The 19,133-nt window shown below is 39.3% G+C and overlaps 1 protein-coding gene and 1 long non-coding RNA gene across 3 annotated transcripts in view; one reads left to right on the plus strand and one right to left on the minus strand.

Annotated features, from left to right (window-relative positions):
* Positions 1 to 19,133, minus strand: part of LOC124641330 (5-hydroxytryptamine receptor 2B) — a 111,947-nt gene that overhangs the window by 7,444 nt on the left and 85,370 nt on the right. The window contains exon 8 of the mRNA XM_047179394.1: positions 1,346 to 1,515. Within this exon, the coding sequence (XP_047035350.1) occupies positions 1,346 to 1,515 (170 nt within the window). The remainder of the gene's footprint in view (positions 1 to 1,345; positions 1,516 to 19,133) is intronic.
* Positions 5,893 to 17,709, plus strand: LOC124641342. Of its 2 annotated transcripts, none has more exons than XR_006985668.1 (2): positions 5,893 to 5,919; positions 17,538 to 17,709. It is a non-coding gene; the product is annotated as an uncharacterized LOC124641342 (long non-coding RNA). The 2 variants fall into 2 exon arrangements; XR_006985669.1 differs by lacking the exon at positions 5,893 to 5,919 and adding an exon at positions 5,973 to 6,037.

The following is a 19,133-nucleotide window of genomic DNA, read 5'->3' on the forward strand; positions in this document are numbered from 1 at the left end:
TGACACTACATTCCGGCTCGCTACATGCCTACGCCTCGGCGCCCCCACTGCGGCTCCGCATCGCTGCCAGTGCGGTGAATCTGTGGACCGCCTTGGGCACCATGGTCTTTCCTGTAGCAAAAGTGCTGGTCGCATGGCACGACACGCCAGCATAAATGACATTATCCGTCGTGCTCTTGTCACCGCCGGAGTGCCAGCCATTTTAGAACCCAGAGGCTTGGCGCGCGACGATGGCAAGAGACCAGACGGGATGTCTATAATGCCTTGGAAGATGGGAAGGTCTTTGGTGTGGGACGCAACCTGCGTCGACACCCTTGCACCTTCCCACCTTCCCAGTACGGCGAGCTGCGAAAACCTCAAGCGGCACAAATATGTAAACCTCACCGGCAATTGCATTTTTGAGCCGTTTGGGGTTGAAACTCTGGGACCATGGGGCCCAAGTGCCCACAGACTCTTTCGAGAAATTAGTAAGCGATTAGTGGAGTCCACTGGTGACCAAAGGGCTGGCCTATACTTCGGTCAAAGGATATGCATTGCTATCCAGCGTGGCAATGCAGCCAGCCTTTTGGGCACGATCCCAGCTGACAGCGATGCGGATGAATATTTTGATACTTAGTTTCCCTATAATAAGATCATTTTGTAAAACTATTGAATATCTACTAGTGCACTCGGAAACATTATGGAATACAAACCTTTCAGCGTTCCATATCTTTTGGCACAATTCTCAAAATTGTCCGCAATGTACAAGTTCTTGCTTTTACAGTATGGGGCATTTTGCAAATCTGTATTTTACCAACATCTGATGTTTATATCAACCACATTTTGATTCGAACTTGGCAAGACCTTGTGCGAAGAAATTAAGACTTGGTTGCGCCTGTGCCAGGTCCAAATGTATCGTGAAAGGTGATTATGGCAATTGTATATAGCTAGAATTAACAATACCTAGATCTAATCATCAGTGTTTCCATCATTCCACTGATGGACCCAGGCCTCTTCTCACACAGAGACAGAACGAGTGTTAATCACCAGCTTAGTCAAGACGGATTAGCGATTTCAGCCCCAGATTTCGGTATAAAAAAAACTTTTGTAAAGGTATCAAGGCGTCATCAATTAATAAACTCAATGTCTTTCAAAAGAAATTATCCTTTCCTTGCAAATCGATTTCCGAGCAGCTTTCACAACATTTTACCCCTTTTATACTCTAAGCGATTCCATCGCTGTAACCCAATGCGCATAATCAGCCCAAAAGTCAAATTAAGCCCGCTATGATTTGACCGCTTACTATTGTGTCCGAACACGGTCAAATGCCAAGCATAAATCAAGTTTAACCACAGTCGTAACTTACCTGGGACTATGCAGGCCGGACAGGCGGCAAACAGTATATTTAGTAAGAAGAACGGAGCCCAGCAGAGTACGAACGTGAAGAAGACAAGACCAAGGACTTTGGTTGCTTTCTGCTCATTCGCTACTGCGTTTGCTGAGAGTGAACGGCCTTTTTTGCGGTTGGCTAGGAATCTGTGGACAAGAAATAGTTTTGAATGGTACATAACCTTTTTGCTTCTGATGTTAGAGATCAAAAAGTCAAGTTACTTTATTACGATTGTTAAAAAGATTAGTGACATGAAAGACAAAATACTGTTTGGACATTGTACAAGAAAATTAAGTAGGTGGTATCTGAAGATGAGAAGCAACATTCAGCTTCTAAATATTTTGATCCAAACATTCATACAGCATAGGTGTTATATCATTATTTATTGGACGGATATAATTTACAGTGGTACTCTGGTCGAGTTTACATACAATTTATGTGAGCCAAAGTAAACATTATATTACCCGCAGTTACTCAGAATACAAGGTTTGAATGTCAGATATAAATTATCTGTTGTTATTTGATGGTTGGTACTCTTGGAAATTGTGATACGCAGAGCTTGCCTGAGTGGTCTTTTGGCCACGTATTTATCGTTTTATTAGTTAGCTTTTCTAATCGGTAAAAGAAGCACCAAAAAATAACGTGCTACAGGCTCTTTCACACCAGCAGATTATTCGCTCGGAGTTTTTTTTTGCATAAAATCCGCTAGTGTGAAATAGCTGTAACACGTTTTGCAAACCCGTTTATCAATGAGCTCGTCCCTTAACCCCTTTTAGGGTAGTTCAGCTAACGAAATCTGTACCACTGCGATTCATCAAAATTCCAGTCTCACAACCGTCAATTGCCAACAGGGACCCGTACAAATGAAGGCATAACACGATCCCTTAAAGGCGCAAATTTTTCAATCCCTTTCGTCCAATTGATTGATTGACCCCTATTTACCTTTTGATATTTTAAGCCCCTTTTTTCTTGATCCCAATTTAATCCCGCAGATTTGATTGACATTTTCTATTGGACCTGGTGAATTCAATGGATCTTTTTGAGATTAAGTGATATCGGATTTTTAGTCTCAAATGGCTCGGCTTTTAAATGAGATGAATTAATTTAGAGATAATTATCTCGACTCATTTTTGTTAATGACAGACATTGAGATAATATAGGTACCTATTTAGTATCATAAAATTATAAGATTTGTATTGCTACAAAGAAAATCTGTGATAGTAGAAAAGTTTGAATAATTTTTGCATTGCAAGTCATTCTAGTTTAGCGTGTCACACGTATCAAAGAAAATATTTACGACGTGTTGAGTTGATATCAAAAAATAAAACTCAACTTCAAAGTGCATATGATTTAAAATTAAACTAAGATACAACTCAACACTTCTAGAAATAATAGAATTCCTACTGCTACATATAACGGAAGCCAAAACTAAATTTTCCGTGTTCCAAGGCTAATTTGCAGTACAAAAAGTTAATCTGACATTTTTATTTGGTTGCAGATTCATAAATATGTAGGTGGTTATGAAATTTTCGAGTGTGCGAATATGAAAGCGGGTTATTACAGTACAGCTTTATTTTCTGTTAAAATGGGTTAACTTTCTACTCTTTAAGATTTTCGAATTTATTGAGTAGTACCTAAGTTAAAGTTATTGAGATATGATTAAGAAGAGAAAAACCTCTTAAGGAAAGAAATAAATTGCATTTGCATATATCTCTTTGACTAGGTATGCATGTAAATATTAAATTAGTTTATTACCTATCTATTTTTATGTTTTTTTTTTTTATGTTTATCTATCTATGAAAGAAGGTGAAAATCTAGTCATGTCATATAACTGACTGTCTCTTTAATATTGTTTTTAGTATTTTATTTGATTACATTAGCCGATACTGCCGAAGACTACTTTTCCCAATAATTCGGGGTCCAATTGAATAACGATTTTCCTCGGATTTACCATTGATACAGAAATAAAATTAACTATATCAACATTGATTGTAATAAACCCGCTATAGAGTAATATCAAATCCCACCCAAAACAAAAATGTGAAAGACTGCCAAGTTCGATAATATGGGAATGCTTCGCCTATAAAAGAAGTGAGATCTGAATAAGTACCAAGTTCCATACACATACCTCAGTTAAAAATTGTTACTTTTTAATGATGTTACTTGGAAAGTTTTCATACACCTTGTTATAAACCTACTAAACGCAATGAATCAAGTATTTAATTTTCTATTAAAACTTGCCAAGTAACATCATTAAAAAGTAACTATTTTTAACTGAGGTATGTGTATGGAACTTGGTACTTATTCAGATCTCACTTCTTTTATAGGCGAAGCATTCCCATATTATCGAACTTGGCAGTCTTTCACATTTTTGTTTTGGGTGGGATTTCATTTATTTTTGTAAGGTTGTTTATTTTTATTTTTTCTTATGATGAAGTTAGTTAAATAAATGTCTCATTTATACTATCTTTTAGATTTTTTTATATGCACTATGTTTCTTACAAAGAAATGAACTAGATTAAATAAATGGACTAGATTTACCAACTGACTGACATGACATGTTATCATATATTATGTTCGTGGATCAAAGTTACACATTCGTTATTTTCGAAAGTGATTCACACTTGGCCGTTTTCAGATTTTTACTTTACTTTGACTAAATACAAACCTTTGTACCATTCGAAGATATATTATATAAATATAGATAAATTTAGTAGTTTTAGTTCCTTAGGGGTATAAATTTACACCGGGTATAAAACACCTTCATTATTTTGAAACCGACTCACACTTGGCCATTTTCAGATTTTTCCCTTTACCTTGACATAAAGACCTACCTCCATGCCAAATTTCAAGTCAATACGACCATTGGAAGTGGTCTAGGTTTTTGATGAGTGAGTCAGTGAATCAGTCAGTCAGTGAGTGTATAGTAAAAATAGCGATTTTCTGACGTCAATATCTCAAGACCTACAATAGGTATATTAATGAAATTTTGTATTTTAGATAAGTGAGGGGGTCTCAATAGATACTAGAAATTTGATATGCGTAAATAAAATAGATTTTGAGTTACAGGGGGTCGAATTTGGCCCGAAATGGTTCGTGTAATATAACCCACGGCCGGTGTGTCGCTTTTTTGCTCGAAATTGGCGGACACACTGCCGTGTGTCTAGATAATAGTAAACTTACCTATCATCCAAATAAATGATATCAAAATCAAAGACTTTGATGTTAAATAGGAGTGGGAGGGTTAGTTTCAATTTAGTGTAAATTGGAAATTCATTGTCTACTAGCTAAGTGCTGCTATCAATTTAATGAACAGCGAAATGAACAAATGGCGTACCTACTCAATGAGTACCCTTACTAATTTGTATTTATTTTTCTTCTAGAGATGGTAATGTTAACCTTGTTTTCCAATGTAATTATGATGAGTATATAGGTATTTTATTTATTTTAAATAGAAAAATTTCATTAAAATCTCACCAGATTATAGAAAGTGCTGTTGTAGTTGAAGATTGAGCGCGCATGCGTATATGTTTTTCCTACTAAAGTTAAATATCAAAAACTCATTACATTATTACAACGGCACTATTTTCAAATGACATATGACTAAAAATCATTTTTCATCAACCATTTTTACATAGGTATCTATAACTTACTATACATACAAACATACTGGTATCGAAACCGACTTCATAAAGATCAGTTTTCTTTCCATTCATACAGCCAAAGCCATCGTACCTACAGAAAAATATACCCAATTAAATGTTTTGATCTGGCTACTATAGTTCGGCCATTCAGAGAATGCGTTCCTGACACGTCGCGATTGAACTGACGACGTAACTTTGCAATGGCGTTGCAGTTACGATAAAAATATTTTTGCTGGTTGTTTACCGTTTTAACAATTGAGGAGCATTAAAACAACATTATTATATCAATAATCAATGAATGTAGTTACGTCGTCAGTTCAATCGCGACGTGTCAGGAACGCATTCTCTGAATGGCCGAACTATAGGTACCTACTAAAAAAACAAAACAAAATAAATCACCTCCAATAAGCTTAGAACACGACCTCACCAGTAAAAACATCTGGCCACATAAATATACATGAAGTTAGTAAGAGCCACGAGCCACGAGCCACTAGTACAGTCAGATACAAAATGTAACTAATTCGTATAAGCCGCTGTGGAAACGCTGAAAGATTCCGGTGTTATGCAAATTTGTTTGTTTAGCGCTCTCTACTCGTTTTTTTCCTGAAAAATTGCTTCAGGTAAGCTGGTTCCAAATAACTTTGTAATTCTGAAGTTAGCCATTTGAGTCGTTGCTCATTTGTTTTGACAGATGTTATTAATAAGCTTTGCTTGTCCGAACTTGGCTACTATAGGCACCCCAACAGCCAAAAAAAAAGCATAGGTACCGACGGCATCAAATAGTTATTGAAGAACATAGACTAGTACGTATTTTTATTAGGTCCAAGATTTTCCGGCTTTCAGTGAACAGCTACAAAACTACAAAACTTCATTTGCAATTGAGATTCTCGCCACAGAGTGTCTTTGGTAAGCACGTGTGCCTAGAATTTTCAGCTGTTTTCAGTGTTTTAGTGATCTTGTGTGACTTATTTTTGTGATTGTGTGTTGTCCTTGTGTTTGTTACCAGTAGTGTAGTGTTATTTAGGTAATTATCTAGGCTTAACAAGCACTATGGAATTCAATAAATCCCCCGACCCCGATCCTCCCGACATCTCTGCATTTGCTCCTCTTTCCCCCAATTACCCACTCTCCCAATTCGCCGATGTTGCTTGCAGCATCGCGGACTCCCTCACCTCATCACCCTCGAATGCCAGGAAACGCTCCGGAGATGATTCAAACATTGCCGTGTCAACCCCGCCACCGAAACAACTAAAGAATTTAATTGGCCGCAGCAGGTACTCTGCTACTGATAAGGCACCGTTCATTGTACACGTCTCTCGATTGGAACCCCAGCCTAACACCGGTACCTCTCTGCATCCAGTTACTTTTGGCATATTCCTTCAAAAACACAACATAACTTGCATTGTCCGCGATGGCGTTAAAAAAGTCGGCAGGAACCGTGTGTCGGTAGAATTCAAATCCCCTCAGGATGCGAATTCATTTATTATTAATAACATCCTTCCCAAAAATAGTTTTGTTGCCTCTATCCCTACTTTCAATATTTCTCGCATGGGTGTTGTTACCGGTGTGCCCACTGATCTAAATGAAGAGGAAGCTCAAAGGTATCTACAAGTCCCCTCAGGTTGTGGTGAAATTCTAAAAGTGCGACGCATAAATAGGAAAGTGGTGATTGATGGAGTGACACAATTTAAGGCAACAGAAACATGTGTTCTAACATTTGACGGTCAGGTATTACCACAAAGAGTTTTCTGTTGTTATACTTCCCTCCCAGTCCAACAGTATGTCTACCCCACCATCCAGTGCCGTAAGTGCTGTAGGTTTGGTCATGTGGAACTTGTTTGCCGGTCTAAACCCCGCTGCAGTAAATGCGGCCATGATCACCCTGGTGATGGTTGCAGCATTTCTGAGGCGGAGGCATTTTGTGTGCTTTGCTCGGGGAATCATTTTGCGAATAGCAAATCTTGCCCGGAGCTGGGCAGACAGAAGGCCATTAAGACCGTTATGGCTGAGAAGTCCCTCTCATATGCTGAGGCCAACAAAACTATCCCAATTGTTTCTCGCAACTACGCGAATGCTACAAAAGCAGTTCCTGCCCCCACTCAGTCATATCGCAAAACCGTTTTTCTTAAGCCGAAGACCCATGCCCCTCTATCTCCCTCTTACGATAAAGCTGCTCATCAGCAAATCATTAACTCCCCTGCATCTTCACAGCCTGATGGCTGCGCTTTAAATAACCCATTCGTCGATAATAATACTTCATCACTGATAGAAATTCTTGTTAAACTTTTAAGTACAATTTTATCTTCTAATAATGCACTGTTAACGCCATCTACCAGATTTAAGTAAAACTCACGGAGACGTATACGCCACCTGCGTAAAGCCATCGAGCGACACTAGGCGGCGCTAGCGGCACCCGCCGGCGCGCGAGCCGCGCGCCCCTCACACATCTTATTCTTCGGTGCGACGTAGCAAGATGGTAGTCGGTTCACCATCAACATATCTAAAATATCTTATAATTTTGTACTTAACTTTAAAGTGTTTTTCTAAATATAATAATTTCGACTTAAACTAAATAAAATTGAATCATTGAAGAGTTCCTGACCAAACCTGTCCACACACAACAACACACTCAACATACTGGTCCTTCGAGCCGGATCCGAAGACATCGCTTCAAGAAGAAATTCTGGAAGTAGGCAACCAGCAGGACTGAAGAAACGGTCAGGCCATTCAGTGTTCCTATCCAAACCCATCCTCAAGGCTCATTTGTGCTAATATCGTGCAAAATTTCAGTTATCGTGTCGTGCGTGCCACGCGGTCGCGTCGGTATATGTACCTACTTGTGTAGCGAGCGGCCCGAGCGTCGTTATTTCCAGTAACAGCAAACTAAAACTGTAAGTACTTTTCTTCTGTTCTCTTGTAATCTCCCAAAATGTCATTTGATGAGTGTAAAGATTTCATTAAGAAAAGGGGTGTGGTTAAAGGAAAATTAACTTTATTCGTTAAATACGTAGAATCGTTAGTAGACGTAGAATTATCAGAATCTCATAAGTTAGCTTTAGAAGATCGTTGTAACAATATTAACACACTATTAGAACAGTTCTCGAAAATTCAGGATGACATAGAATTTCACCTACAAGATTCAGAACTAGACTTAGAAAAACAATTAATTGAAAGAGAAACCTTTGAAAATGTGTTTTATGACATTACTTCAAAAGCGAAAAGCATGCTAAAGAGTAAAGATAGTAGTGATAATAATGCGATTGAGGTCCGCAACGGTCCGCAGACCTCAAGCATTAAATTACCTACAATCACACTGCCCTCCTTTGACGGTTCATTTGAACAATGGTTAGAGTTTAGAGATACCTACATATCACTAATTCATAATTCAAAAACTATAGATAACATACAAAAATTCCATTACTTGCGATCCGCGCTGACTGGTTCTGCTCGTCAAATAATAAAGTCGTTACAATTTACTGCTGAAAACTACTCAATAGCCTGGAGTTTATTGGAGAATAGGTTTAATAATAATAGATTACTCGTTCAAAATCACGTTAAAGCTCTATTTTCAATGCAAGGTTTACACAAAGAATCTGCATTTCATATTCGTAAGTTGATAGATAACGTATTAAAAAATATTCGCGCTCTTAAAGGTTTAGATGAGCCCACAGATCAGTGGGACACGTTATTAATATTTCTAATTGTGTCAAAAATGGATTCTACCACCGAAAAGAAGTGGGAGAACCATAAGAGCGCACTTTCCAAATTACCTAATCATGAAAACAAAAAGTTAACCTTAAATGATATGATCATATTTCTTACCGATAGGGCGGACATGTTAGAATCCATTAAAGGTACGCATGATTCGGGTAGGCAAACATCTGATGGTTCTGTAAAGAAACCATCATCCTCCAATCAATCGAAGTATGCTAGCTCTCATAGCTACTTCGCAGCGCGCAATAATAATAATAATTCGTCAAAATCGGTACAAAAACCTAATGCACAAAATGATTCAAAACGTTACCAAAGGTGTAATATGTGTAAAGAGAATCATTCGCTATATTCTTGTAGCAAATTTAATGACCTTCCTTTGAAGGACAAATTATTATTCGTAGATGAAAATAAACTTTGTAAAAATTGCTTGCGGGCTGGACATAACGTGTCTCATTGCTGGTTCGGTGCCTGCAAACAATGCAATCGTAAACACCATTCGCTTCTTCATGACGAGTGTTGTGATAACGACAGCTCATGTAAATCGGTAGTTGCGAACGACGCGCGCGCGCCAGCGGCGTCCACGCCAAGTAGCGAGTCCAAAGCGACAGGTAGCGGACACAGTACTGCGCTACACAGTACGTCAACTCCAACGCGTCAACGAGTTGATAACAATCCCTCATTTCAAGAACCCGTTATTCTTTCTACGGCGTTAGTAGAAATATTAGATAATGATAATAAGTATCATACTATTCGTGCCATTCTAGATAATGGCAGTCAACATTCTTTTATAACAAAAACATTATGCGATAAATTAAAAATTCGTTTGATACAGTCCACAGTACACGTCGCAGGAGTAGGTAATTCGGTAACCCAATCTACACAATTGTGCAAAGTACAGTTACGATCTAAAAATAGGGAATTTAAAATGCATTTAAATTGTCTTGTCTTGCCTTGTATTACTACAACTTTACCTTCTGTCGATCATAATATCGCTAACTTTATGATTCCGACTAACGTATCACTCGCTGATCCTGAATTTTATCTCGCTAATAAAATCGACTTATTAATCGGCGCGGATATGTTTTGGGAACTTTTGAATGAAGGATTAATTAAACTTAAAAACAGCCCATACTTACAAAACACTAAGTTAGGTTGGGTTGTATCTGGTGCCATACAGTATATAGTACCAACTAAAGGTTCATCGGTTAAAAGAGTTCAATGCAATTTTACGCACACATACGACAACTTAGATGTTCAATTAACGAAATTTTGGGAATTAGAGGAGATAAGCTCAAATAAAGATACTATGTCTAAAGAAGAACGTGATTGTGAAAATTTATTTATAAAAACAACTACTCGTGATAAAAACGGTCGTTTCTCTGTGCGTATCCCACTACGCGAATCAGCTGATCAACTCGGCGATTCGTACCAACAAGCCGAGAGTCGGTTCCTCGTGCTTGAACGAAAGTTAGGTCGGTGCACACCGAGCTATAAAAAGTTATATTTTGATTTTATGCGTGAATATTTAGAACTCGGTCACATGACTAAAATAGATACGTATCCATCTCCACATTATTTTCTTCCGCATCACGGTGTGTTCCGAGAACATAGTACATCCACTAAACTGCGAGTAGTATTTGACGCTAGTGCAAAAACTACTTCCGGGCAATCATTAAACGATATCCAGTTGATTGGCCCACCCTTACAGAATGATTTATTTGCCATTTTATTAAGATTTCGTCAGTACACATATATTGCCTGTGCAGATGTGGAAAAAATGTACAGACAGATATTAATTCAACCCGACCAACAATACTTACAATTAATTTTATGGAGAGAAAACCCGTTAGAAGCGCTCGGTGTATACCGGCTTAATACGGTTACCTACGGCACGGCGTCCGCGCCATTTTTAAGCATGCGATGTTTGAAACAGCTGGGCTCGGACTGCGCTGATAAGACGGTCGCTAATATTATTTACCAAGATTTTTATGTAGACGATTTGATAACCGGTTTTGATGATAAAAAGGCATTATTACAAGTTTGTGATAAGGTTTCGACTGTGTTACAATCGGGTTGTTTTGTTTTACGAAAATGGTTGTTTAATTTTGATTTGTCAAGCGAAAATACGTCAAAAAATTTATCTCTAGGCGAGTCCTGTCAAAGTAAAACATTAGGTTTAGGTTGGTTCGCGAATACAGACGAGTTACACTATACAACTAAACTAAGTATAACTGGAAGTCATGTTACTATATAAGCGCATTATGTTATCCGCAATATCACAAATTTACGATCCGTTGGGATTATTATCACCTATTATTATACTCGCAAAAATATTGCTACAGAAATTATGGACGTATAAACTGGGATGGGACGATCCGGTCCCTCATGATATTTTAATTAATTGGAAAAGAATTGTTGACAGTCTCGACTATTTGAGTGAATTACGTATACCACGTCAGGTTATAAATAGCAAAATGCAATATATAGAATTGCATATTTTCACTGACGCCTCTCAAAATGCCTACGGCGCGTGTGCGTACGTGCGTATGTACTCGGATGATAATAATACCAAAGTGTCCGTAGGTTTGTTATGCGCTAAGTCGAAGGTCGCTCCGGTCAAACCTGTAACTATACCGCGTTTGGAATTATGTGGGGCATTATTAGGTGCAAAGTTGTACACAAAAATCATAAAGTCACTTCGTTTGAATTTTACCAATGTTTATTTCTGGACTGATTCGACTATTGTGTTAGGATGGCTAAGAATGTCACCTAACACTCTTAAAACGTTTGTGCAAAACAGGGTAGTTCAAATTAACGAACTCACTGGTAGTTTAAAGTGGCTACATGTAGGAAGCAAATCCAACCCAGCTGACTTAGTGTCACGCGGGGTCACGCTGGATGCGTTACGCACTACTGATATTTGGTGGCACGGTCCGCCATTTTTGCACGAACGTCTTTGCAATTTTAGTTATGATCATAGTTGTAATAATGTTAATTTTAATGAGTTGCCAGATATTAAATCAACTACCACTCTGTTGGTACATCAAACTAATCAAAATACGTTTCCTTTTGACAGATTCTCATCGTTTATTCGTATGAAGCGTATAGTTTCTTACATGTTACGTTTTATTCATAACGCTCGCAATAAATTAAAATGTAATCGTAAATACGGCCCTCTCCAAGTAGACGAGTTAAATAACTCAGTTATTAAGTTGACTCAAATGTCACAAAAACAATCGTTTTCGGATCTCGATATTATGTTATCAAAAGGGCAATTACGCTCAAAGATTAATCGTAATATTTCTAGTCTCAATCTTTTTTTGGATAATAATAAAATTATTAGAGTTGGAGGTAGGTTGAGTAATTCTGCAAGTTTTTTATATGATAAAAAACATCCCATCCTTCTATGCAGTAAACATACCTTCACCCGCTTGTTATTTGAATATGAACATAAGCGCCTGCTTCACGCTGGTCCTCAATTATTGTTGGCTAGTTTACGAGAAAATTGGTGGCCGCTCAGAGGTCGTGACCTGGCTAGAAATATTGTGCATAAGTGTGTGACATGTACACGAATTGCGGGTAAAACTGTTCCAGTACAAATGGGTAACTTACCTTCAGAACGGCTAGAACCAGGTTATCCTTTTATGATATGCGGCGTAAACTATGCAGGACCTATGTTTATTTTGAACCGTAAAGGGAGGGGCGCTAAATTAGAAAAATGTTATATCTGCCTATTTGTGTGTTTCTCAACGCGTGCTGTTCACTTGGAGTTAGTGACTAGTTTAACAACAGAGGCTTATATGTTAGCTTTGAAAAGGTTTATTTCTAGAAGGGGTAAACCATCTGAAATATTTTCTGATAATGGTAAGAATTTTATTGGGGCTATGAAGGAATTTACACAATTTTTAAAGAATAATCATAATAATATTACTGAGATTTTAGCTAATGATAACATAAAGTTTAACTTCATACCACCCTATACACCACATTTTGGAGGATTATGGGAGGCAGGAGTGAAGTCCTGCAAATACCATATCCGCCGCGTCATTGGTAACGCGAACTTAACTTATGAAGAGTTTAGCACGATCTTGGCTCAAATCGAGGCCGTCCTAAACTCTCGACCTATGCATCCACTGTCCGCAGATCCAACTGACCTTCTTCCTCTCAGCCCTTCTCTGTTTCTGATTGGCCGACCGCTGACTGCACCTGCCACTCCAGACCTGACGGCTACAGCTTCACATCGCCTGTCCCGCTATGACCGCGTGGAGCAAATGCGACAACATTTCTGGCGGAGGTGGTCCACGGAATACATATCGGAGCTGCAGACCCGAACAAAATGGAAGACAAGGAGAGAAGAATTGGCACCTAATACACTCGTACTTATCAAAGAAGACAATCTTCCGCCTCTAAAGTGGCGCTTGGGAAGAATTCTTCATACCTTTCCAGGAAAAGATGGCGTGTCCAGAGTCGCTGACATCAAAACGGCGACCGGAACGGTGCGAAGAGCATTCACAAAAATCTGTCCTCTGCTGCCACAAGAAAATGATACTTCGTTGGAAGCAGGAGCTTCCAAGGTCGGGGGCATATGTTAACGCCATCTACCAGATTTAAGTAAAACTCACGGAGACGTATACGCCACCTGCGTAAAGCCATCGAGCGACACTAGGCGGCGCTAGCGGCACCCGCCGGCGCGCGAGCCGCGCGCCCCTCACACATCTTATTCTTCGGTGCGACGTAGCAAGATGGTAGTCGGTTCACCATCAACATATCTAAAATATCTTATAATTTTGTACTTAACTTTAAAGTGTTTTTCTAAATATAATAATTTCGACTTAAACTAAATAAAATTGAATCATTGAAGAGTTCCTGACCAAACCTGTCCACACACAACAACACACTCAACAGCACAAATACCGTCCAACGTTGCCTATCAACTAGTTAACTTGCTCTCAAATATTAAAAATGGCGTCCCGTCAAATATTCCTACAATGGAATGTGAGGAGCGTGTGGCATAAGAAACACGACCTCATATTCCTTCTCAATAAATTCAAGCCTTTGGCTTGCTCAATTGCTGAGACTTGGCTTACCCCGAGTCTCAGTTTTAATATACCACTTTTTAATATTCTCAGATGTGACAGATCTGATGGCTATGGAGGGTCGGCTCTCCTTGTTAATAATCGTGTTCCACTCTCAAGCCTAAGTCTTTCTGCTCTGGATGGTGACATGAATGTAGTCGCAGGTAGAGTTGAAGGTATCACAGTTTTATCTGTCTATATCTCCCACCCACAGCACAGGTTCTTAGGTACTATTAGAGACATCCTAAACAATATTGTAGGACCCGTCCTTGTTATGGGTGATTTCAACTGTCACTATTTTAGATGGGGTTCCAATCGCTGTGATTCTTTTGGGGAAGGTTTAGTAGAAATCTTGGATGACCTAGACCTTTGCATCCTAAATGATGGTAGTCCTACTCGTAGATCCCTCCCCGGTCAGCAAAAGAGTTGTGTAGACCTCACATTCTGTTCAGTAGAGTTGGCGGCATCAATTCATTGGGAATGTACTAGCCTTACGCATGGTAGCGACCATTACCCTATTGTTATAACTTTTCTTAATAAAACCTATTTAGAGAAAACTTCTCCTCCACTATTGAAGTACAACCTGACCAAACCTGATTGGTCGAAGTTTTCATCTTTACTGGAGGAGAAAATCAGTTTGCTTCCAAATTTAACTTCGAGTTCCCAAGTTTCTTCTGGTCACTGCCATGCTAAGAGTTGTTACGATGGCTTTATCTCGGCCATTACTTCAAGTGCAGATACTTCCTTTTCATTGCGTAACTGTGCCAGAAATAAAATCCCGTCACCGCCGTGGTGGGATCAAGAATGCACATCGGATGTCAAAGAAAGGAAAGAGGCCGAAAAACAGTACAATGAAGCGATGAATAGCGACAATCTCCTACGGTACAGACGAGTGTTTGCTCAATCTCGGCGGCTCCTTCATAAGAAGAAACGTCGTGGTTGGGTTAAGTTTAGCAGTTCTCTATCCCCTTCCACTCCCATATCAGCAGTATGGAAGAGCATTAACCGTTTTAGGCGAGGCTGCTCTCCATCTATCTCCTCCCCCATCACGAGAGAAACTGCTGAATCCTTCTTCGACAAAATTGCTCCAGCCTATGTTCCTTCATTTCCAGAACTTCTGCTACCGTCTGTAAATATTTTGGACGATCCTATGAATGAACCATTTTCGTTGGAGGAACTTGATGCGGTGTTACGTCATGTTAGGGATTCCGCCCCAGGCATAGACGGCATACCGTACTCATTTGTAGCTCATTCCGGTTCTCAAGCTAAGCAATACTTCCTGGAAATTATCAATTATTGCTATCAATATGGTTGGGTTCCTGACTAGTGGAAAGTCCAAATAGTTATTCCGCTCTTGAAACCTGGCAAGACTGCTGATGATCCGAATGGCCTTAGACCAATTGCTTTGTCCTCAGTGTTGGCCAAGTTACTGGAACACTTAATTAAAAATAGGCTCGAGTGGTTGGTTGAGTCTAGGGATTTACTGCCGAGCCACCAGTTTGGCTTTAGAAAGGGGCTTAGTACCATGGATAGTGTGGCAATTTTGGTAACCGACATCCGTACAGCCTTTTCCAAAAATGAATCTGCTGTAGCCGCATTCCTTGACATATCTTCCGCATACGACAGCGTTCTTCTTCCAGTTCTCAGGCAGAAACTGCAACAGCTGAGGATTCCGGGTAAGATGGTACAATGTATATGCGCACTCCTTATGTCTCGCTCATTAATGCTCAGAGTGCAGGGGGAGGTATTCGAGGTGAGGCAGACGTGGAAGGGCCTTCCTCAAGGCTCTGTTCTAAGCCCTTTACTCTACAATCTTTACACGGCAGACATTGGCTCCAGCCTTAATTCTGATTGTCATTTACTGCAATACGCTGATGATCTGGCGTTGTATGTTGTCAATCCATCCATCGAGGATGCTGCCTCATCTCTCTGTCTCTCCCTGGACTCTCTGCACACATGGCTCCTGGACCATGGTCTCTCATTATCCGCCCCAAAAAGCTCGGTAGTGATCTTCTCCCGAAAACGACTGATCCCTCAGGTCTCAGTGAACATCCTAGGACAAGGCATCCCCATAGCCAAAAAGGCAAAATTTTTAGGGGTTTATTTAGATTTCAAATTATCCGGTATTCACCATATAAATTATCTAATCAAAAGATGCGAACGAGTCATCTCCATTTTGAAAGCTCTTTCTGGGGTCTGGTGGGGGGCACACCCCTTCACTATGAAATTAATTTATAATGCTTTAGTCCGTAGCATTCTGGATTATGGGTCACACTTGGTGATTCCTGGTAACAAGGGTGCCTTGGCCGGCTTAGATAGGATCCAATCTCAATGCCTCCGGATCATCACAGGATGCATGAAGTCGTCGCCTATTAACGCCTTACAGGTTGAATGTGCTGAACCTCCTTTAGCCCTGAGACGTCAGTACCTTGCTTCCCGTTTTTTGTCCAGGGTTATTCCTAAATCATCCCACCCTCTCATCCCAAAACTCAGAGAGCTTGACACTCTTTGTCACAGCTCAAAATATTGGGAACATAAAGAAATCCCCTTATTCCTGAAAGCATTCCGATTTTTTCAAAATTTAGAATCTCCTATTGCATCACATCCCAGGCTTCCTTTATTTAATTATCCCTATGATGTACTTTGCTTCACTCATAATATATTTTACAATATTGGCATATCTAAAAACTCCCCATCGGCAAATTCGACCTTTAATGCGGTTTTGGGTGAACGATGGTCTGGGTTTCAAAGGTTCTTCACGGATGCTTCCAAATTGAATGACGGTTATACTGGAGCCGCGGTTTATTACCAGAACTCGAAAATTATTATGAAATTCAGATGCCCAAAGGAGTCTTCTATATTTACAGGCGAGTGCGTGGCATTATTGGAAGCTTGTCACTTTATAGAGTCCCATGAGATCAACTTCGGAGTTATCTTTACTGACTCCCTTAGTTGCCTCCAAGGCCTATCCCAGAATCCCTTTAGATGTAAACTCCATTGTCCTATTGTCCTAGATATCAAAAAGTCCCTTTTCTCTTGCACTCGGCAAGAGAAAGTTGTCCACCTAGTCTGGATACCCAGTCATTGCGGTATAACGGGATTGTGCCGACGCATTGGCTAAAGATGCATGCACATCTGAATCAGCGGACCTTGCATACTTCTCCCTTCAAGGGCATGACCTACTAAACGTACCTAAATTGAGTCTTGAGACCTCGTGGCAGGAATGGTGGAATATCTCCAGCAGAAAGAAGGGTAGTTCGTACTACGCTATCCAACCGGCAGTAAAATCGAAACCGTGGTTTACTCGTTTTAAAAAATACCCTAAACAGGTTATTTCGGTTCTATGCAGGATACGTTTAGGACATTGTTGTACTCCGGTCTTCTTGCGCAAAATTCGGGTGCAGGACTCATCTCTCTGCGAGTGTGGACTGGATGAGGGTTCCTTGGACCATATATTTTTTAATTGTCCCAATAACTCATCTTTTGATTTATATGGTCGTCTCCAAAAACTGAAGATTCCTTTCCCTACTAATTTCCGTTCCCTCTTAACTTACTCCTGTCCAGAACTGCTCCAGGCGCTATTGATGTCCATCCATCGTAATAATATTAAATTATAAACTCTGGCCTATCTATTTAGACCACTCTTTGTATGGTTGTGGTATATATGTTACTTGTTTTATGTTACTAACATTTTGTTATTATTTATATATGTAAATGTATTTCTGTTTGTTTCAGTGCCGTCCTACTAACACGATAAGTTACACAAGTTTGACTACAACATCAACTTAATTTTGTCTTTTTGTCAATCACAAGCACTACTTGCTTCTCCTTCCACTTGTCATTGGCAGAATCGTCGACGTTTGCATCGACATGGATTGCCATAAATAAAAATAGAATAGAATAGAATTCATTTGCATTCGTCTTTTTCACACATAATGTGACCACCTCAAGTATGAGGGCGCGGGTTCGATCCCAGGTCAGGCAAGTACCAATGCAACTTTTCTAAGTCTGTATGTACTTTCTAAGTATATCTTAGACACCATTGGCTGTGTTTCGGATGGCACGTTAAACTGTAGGTCCCGGCTGTCATTGAACATCCTTGGCAGTCGTTACGGGTAGTCAGAAGCCAGTAAGTCTGACACCAGTCTAGCCAAGGGGTATCGGGTTGCCCGGGTAACTGGGTTGAGGAGGTCAGATAGGCAGTCGCTTCTTGTAAAGCACTGGTACTCAGCTGAATCCGGTTAGACTGGAAGCCGACCCCAACATGATTGGGAAAAGGGCTCGGAGGATGATGAATGTGACCACCAAATATTTTTGTTTTAGCGTCTACCACAAAAGACTTTAGCGTCTACCGCAAAACATTTACACTAAAAGCCAAATAACTGTACTAAAATCCAGCTACTTGCAACTGGAACCACATTTTATTTCACCAGTAAACACAATTGCACGAAAAACGAGTACTTTCAAAACAAATGAAAAAGCACTTTTAATTTTTGCATACTGGACTCAAAGCGAAGCCAATTTGACATTTAATCTAAAATCCTTCATACTTTACAGTTGCTGACCAAAATTTTGGAACATATTTCGAGCATTTTAACTTTACAAGTAAAGTAAGGATGTTTATTAAAAACGGTAATTAGGAACTCATCACGTTTTTGAATCTGACATTTTAATCTCTGAAAAGAATTATGTTTTAACTGGAACGTGAGATTGCTGTTTACTTTTAACGAATTATTTGGACTCATGTTTTTTCAGCACAAAAATAATCATAGTTTAACTTTCATTCTACTGACCCAGAATCAACGATGCTTTTGTAAAGTGTATTAACAAATGGAATTCGATACAAGTAAAATAAAACAGGAATTAATCAATAAATAACTTCCTATGAAACAAAACATTACAAGTCCATCAGCTATTTTCAACCAATCAAATTCGCAGAAAACCTTCACATCAGTTGTTAAATGTTACATCAATTCCAGAATTTAAATTTAAAATATTTTAAATGTTCCATCAATTCCAGAACTTAAATTTAAAAATATTTTGAATATTAAAACTGTTATTCGTCACGGAATTCCAGCGATTAAACGTAACTGACGTGGTTAAAACATCTGACGATCTCGACCAGAAATGAATGATATTGTATAAAATATTAAAGGCGAACACTGACATGTTAAATAAATGCGGTCGGATGAAAAGTGAGTGTATTGAGTCGCTTCTTAACGTGTATTTGGTTTTGAGTAACTTATTACGAGTATTCAAGTTAATAATGAACAAGGAATATATGTAATAATGAACAGTTATTGTAATAGGCATGTTTGTGTAATGTATTTG

This window comes from Helicoverpa zea, chromosome 2 (genome assembly GCF_022581195.2).
Source record: "Helicoverpa zea isolate HzStark_Cry1AcR chromosome 2, ilHelZeax1.1, whole genome shotgun sequence".
Taxonomy (NCBI): Eukaryota; Metazoa; Arthropoda; class Insecta; order Lepidoptera; family Noctuidae; genus Helicoverpa; species Helicoverpa zea.